At 57.7% G+C, this 5,155-nt stretch overlaps 1 protein-coding gene across 2 annotated transcripts in view; it reads left to right on the top strand.

Moving 5' to 3' along the window:
• The window catches only part of PEX16 (peroxisomal biogenesis factor 16), a 12,083-nt gene that overhangs the window by 1,643 nt on the left and 5,285 nt on the right, over window positions 1–5,155 (top strand). The window contains exons 1-3 of one of the 2 annotated variants that reach the window (XM_005870759.2): window positions 4,012–4,100; window positions 4,674–4,905; window positions 5,109–5,144. In XM_005870759.2, the coding sequence (XP_005870821.2) occupies window positions 4,794–4,905; window positions 5,109–5,144 (148 nt within the window). In that variant the 5' untranslated portion in view covers window positions 4,012–4,100; window positions 4,674–4,793. Of the gene's footprint in view, window positions 1–4,011; window positions 4,101–4,673; window positions 4,906–5,108; window positions 5,145–5,155 lie in introns of those variants that run through there. The other variant, XM_014543316.1, reaches the window with a different exon arrangement.

Here is a 5,155-nt window from a genome sequence, read left to right as displayed (position 1 = left end):
CCCCCCACGCCACCTCCCGCTCAGACCAGGTGGCCCGGCCAAGCCCGGTGGGGGCTGGGACCAAACGGCCTCGGGAGGGTGGCCTCTTGCCCAGAAACTGGCGAGAGACCTCAGTGACGCGGGGCCTGGATTCGCCGGCTCTTGCCTGGATGAGGGGCTTGTGCGGGCGCCCGCCTGGGTCTCCTCCTCTGCTCCCCACCCCGCACCCCACTGCAGGCACCAGCCTGGGCTCTGCCCTGATTGGGGAGGGGAGAAGGAGGGGGGACGCTATGGACCACGAACCACAGCCGCGGGTGACTGCTCTGTGCTGTGGTTCCACAAGCTTCATCGCAGTCACCCCCACACGAGCCCTGGGACGCGGGCGCTCTCCTCCCCGAGAGTTAAAGTGACCTGTTAGAACACCGGGCCTTCTTCCCCAGGCCCCACCCTGCAGGCCGGTCCCTGCTGCTCCTCCCTGAGGGCTTCCTGCCCCAGGACTTGCCCTTGAAGTTCCTTCTGCCTGGATTCTGCCAGATTCTCACAGGCCTGCCCCTCCTCCCACATCCCTAGATTTACTTTCTTCCTAGATTTACCTTGTCTCTGGGACCTCTTGAGATTGGGCCTTGTTGATATGTAGATAACCTGCCTCTCCCATAGCTGGTGTCTGCTCAAGGGTCTGGGTCCCAGCACCCAAGCAGAGCCTGGCACGGACCACGTACTCAGTAAATGGTGCTGAAAGTGGACGGGACCCACTGGGCCTCTCCCTGGCCTGGAAAAGGGCCCAGTCTAGGTCTTTTAGCCCAACATCCAGCTCTAAAAAGTGAGGGCCTGGGAGGTCCCAAGTCCCCAAAAAGCTGTAACAAAGCTTCCCAGCCTGAGACCCTCAAGTCTCCTCTGAGAGGCCAGGATGCCTTTCTCTGGGAGATGGGGGTCTCTGGGCCTTTGGAGGCCAGCGGCAATGGTTGTCATGGAGATTGATGGCAGCTCCTTGTAGATCTGGGAATTGGGAGATGAGGGGTTGCAGGGGCCACCCAGGCATCTGGAGCTTTGAGCCTCCAGCCCCTCTGACTCTCATCTCCAGCCTGGAGCTGGGTGGGGAGTGGGTGAATCCCTCTGCAAGACCCTCAATAGACTCTCTGTGGGGGTTAAATGTGAGGGAGAAATAGGGTACACAGTCAGGGCCTGGCAAGGGAGTTTGTGGGGGGAGCTGGGTCAGCACCTGGGATTGAAAGGGACTGTGGTCACTCACAGTGCTGGCCCCACCCCTTGCTCAACCTTACCATTCAGGGGAAACTGAGGTGCTGAGATGCCTGCTGGGCCTCCAGGAGGTTCTCTGGGGTGTGGAGGGAAAGGGAGACTGGTATGAACATATCAAGTACTGTATGCTGGTCTTCTAGACCTGAGACCGGGTTTGCCCAGCACTTTGCTGTGTGACCCACTCTCTGGGCCTCAGTGTCTTTATCTGTACCTGTTGGTCCTCTGTGGCTCAGGGCAGAGTTAAGGAGGGGAAACCTGGCCCAACCTGCCCAGAGGCCCTTCCAACCCAGCAAGGTGATCAAATCCAGGCAGTGGCCCAGCAGGGAGGAGCTGCCCTGGGCGCAGCCAGCACACAGCCACTCTTTGTCTCTGGGACCTAATTAGGCCCAGAATCTGGAGAGGAAATTCAGGCAGCCCTCCTGCAGTCAACCTGGCTGGGTCCAGGATCCCCTCCCAGTGGTATAGAGATGTTGTAGGCAGTTAGACTGACATAAGCAGAGCAAGGACAATGGGCCAGGTATAGAAGATCTTCAGGGTGGAAAGCCCCAGGTGCCTAGCAATAGTCAATCAATTGTAGAGCGGGACCTTGCCCCCAGGGTGACCTTTCCTCTCCTAACATATCACTGGTCAAGGTTGGAATCCCCTGACCTTTCCTCCCTAGAGATAACACTTAGGTCTTAAGTTGTATTTCAGCTCCAGGTTCAGATAAGCAATAAAACCAGCCACGGCTGACCAGCTGCATTGAATAATGACCCGCCCCCCTTCCCGGTGCCAGCCAATCAATCAATGGAGACTACAACCCTGAATGGACACACCTGGAAAGCTACTGAATATTCTAAGATCTTTTCCTGAGACCTCCCCTAAAATATCTGCCCTTAAAACCCTTAGGACAGAGGGCCCAGTGCACTATCCCTCCTGGGAGCACATCCATGCCTTTCCCTTTCCCTTCCCCAGGCACATTACCATTAGCTTCCACTCCCAAGCTCCAAGAGCCCTTCCTTTTCCTCCATAACTTGTTTCCTAAGCCCATTTCTTTTAGAAATCACTTTTTCTACCTCTTTAATTTACCCAATAATTGTTCTCTTACAGTTTGGGTCTGGACTCTGATTTCTATCCTAGCCAGAACCCAAGTACTGAAGTTGCTAACCCCAGGTTTGGTCTGACCCCTCTCCCCCAACAGACATAATGGTGCTGCTCCCGCCGCCTATGACCGAGGGAGGCAAGAGAAACAGGCTCAAGCCTAAGAACCCCTCATGTTCTGTCTGGAGGAGGCTGCCCCTCTATTTTCCATGCCTCCTTTCCAGAAGCACAGGATCACACACTCTTCCTCCAGACTCTTCCACAGCCACAGAAGGTGGGATTGGAGGTGTACCCACTGGTGAGGTTTGGGGAACAAATTCATTACGATGGTAAGGTACAGGAAGGAAGGAAAAAAGAGCCCTACACCAAATGCCCTGAGCCCTGGTCTTAATTTAATGCCCATTGCTAACTTGACTCATAACCAATGGCTCTTGTTGGGCTGTGAGCCATAGGAGAGAGAGCACTGCCTCAGAGGCCTACATTGTTGTCCTTTTGGCCAATGCCATTCTGTGTGATCTGGGACCAATCCTTCCCCCTCCTTGGGCCTCTTATACCCCATCTGTCGAAAGGAGTTCCTAGCAACGTGGCAAGGTTGCTAAGAAGAGCTGAGTGAGTGAGCCGGGCATTCAGGAGGTGGTGAGAAATTGTGCTAGTGGTGCCCACGCCCATCTCCTGTATTCTCCAAGGCCTTTGCCTCTCCAGAGAGCAATGGACACATCCCCTTGGGTCTTCATTCCTTGGTCTGAGTAATGTTAACGTAAGAACATTCAAACCCGTAAAGAATTTTTGTGAGTTTATTTGAGCCAAACTGTCGACAACTGCCGGGAAGCAGTGTCTCAACGGATTGGGATAGTGCTCTGGAGAATGGCGGTTCTCATCTATTTTTACACATTGCAATCAAAGGAGGAGACGTAGGTGGGTTACATAAAATCCATTGGTGATAGAGAAAATGGGAGAAAGCAAAGCGGGAAACCTCTGGTGCCCAGGCACATTAGGTTGTGCCCCAAGGGGTCCAGAAAAAGGGAAGTTACAAGTTACCCAGACATTTCAAGGATATCTCTCTCTATAAAAGCCTAAGCGACCAAACGATTGAACAACCCAACGAACTGTCGACCCTCTGAGCACACTGACCACCAGGGGGCAGATGCTCAACACAGGAGCTGCCCCCTGGTGGCCAGTGCTCTCCCACAGCTGGAGCACTGCTCAGCTGACAATTGGGCCCCAGACGCAGGGCTGACAGCTGGAAGGCGCAGCTGCAGTGGTGGGAGTCTCTCCTCTCTCTGTGGCAGCGCTACTGCGGCAACTGAGCGGCAGCAGGCACAGCAGGGCTGGGATGAGTGGGAGCAGCGCCCGGCCTGGGCTCAGGCCCCTCCCCGGCCGCCTGGCACACTACTACATCCCTCACCTGGAGATGGTATCTGGTGCAGGGGATTGGGTAAAATGACGTATCACTATTCTCCGGTACCACACCTGCCAGCAGCCCCGCCCCCTTCTCCACAGCCAATCGGCAGCTGCCCCGCCAGAGCGTTTGTTACTCGCGCCTCCGGCCACTCTTCTCCGGGCGCTGCCCCTTTCCAGGAGGCTACTGGGAAGGGATCCCCAGGATTTGCCCCCATCGCTTACGGAGCAGCTGAGCTCCAGGAGGTGCGTCGAGGCCCGAAAGCGGACCACGTCTGCCCTCAAACCATTTTACAGATGGAGAAACCCGAGGTCCAGAGAAGGGAAACTCCCCAGCCGAGAGCCGAAGCTCGGGCCAGGGTTTCTCCACGGAGGTGGGCGTGCAGGTGCGCGCTCTTGGTGGGCAAAGCCCTTGCGGGAGCTTGGTCCGAAGCAGGGCACTGACGGTGCTGTCCGGGGGAGGGAGCCTGCGTGGGGTGCAGGATCCATCGCTGCCTCCGTTTCCCTAGCACTCGACGGGAGACGATGAAATTGGCGACACGCTCGCCTGCCGAGACACACTCTGACTATATTAGACCCTCCCGGCGCCCCCTCAAGTCTGATGGAGGCTCCTTTTCGCGCGCGACCTCCCAGCCCTTTAACACCCGGTCCCCCCGTTCGAGCCTCTCGGGGTTCTATTGGAAAGACTCTAGGCCCCTCTAGAACGTGAGGCCCAGACCGCCGGAGCTGGCACTGCGCATGCGCAAGGACAGCCAACCGGGGAGGCGGAAAAGCCGGTCCCGACTTTGTTGAGCTGCCCGGGGGGGGCGGGGCGGGGCGGAGATTGTGTTAACCAATGACCTGAAGGAGCAAGGAGGGCGGGATTAGGCTCTCGGTTGCTAGGCGCTGCCTTTGGGGGAGGCAATGTAAAAAGATGGGTGATCTGGGGTTCAATGGCCCTCACGTCACCGTCCTTCCAGACCGCGGAAGTTAAGCAACGGAGAGGCGGGCCTAGCACCGGAAGCAGGAAGGAGGGCACAGGAAGCCAGGCGCCGCCACCACTGGCAGTCAGTCAGTGGGTCTGTCGGTCCCAGGGCAGGATGGAGAAGCTGCGGCTCCTGGGCCTCCGCTACCAGGAGTACGTGACTCGTCACCCGGCCGCCACGGCCCAGCTGGAGACGGCAGTGCGGGGCTTCAGTTACCTGCTGGCAGGTGCCACCCCGACCTTTGACCCATCCCTTTGAGGCTCTGACCTCTGACCCCACGGGTCCCCTTCCCGGAGGAGTCGGGATAGTGATCCCGGTGCTCGGGAAGTTCCTTCCAGGTTCCCGTAGGGCGTAGGGAGGGGACATCCAGGGACCCACGCCCGCAGGGTGGGACAGCGCTCACCGACGCCTCCTTCTGTACCTTCTCAGGTCGCTTCGCCGATTCGCACGAGCTGTCAGAGCTGGGTGAGCCGGGC

The sequence above is a fragment of the Myotis brandtii genome, unplaced genomic scaffold (genome assembly GCF_000412655.1).
Source record: "Myotis brandtii unplaced genomic scaffold, ASM41265v1 scaffold324, whole genome shotgun sequence".
Classification (NCBI taxonomy): domain Eukaryota; kingdom Metazoa; phylum Chordata; class Mammalia; order Chiroptera; family Vespertilionidae; genus Myotis; species Myotis brandtii.
The sequence above is the reverse complement of the archived record's forward strand: the minus strand, read 5'-3'. Positions and strand labels throughout refer to the sequence as shown.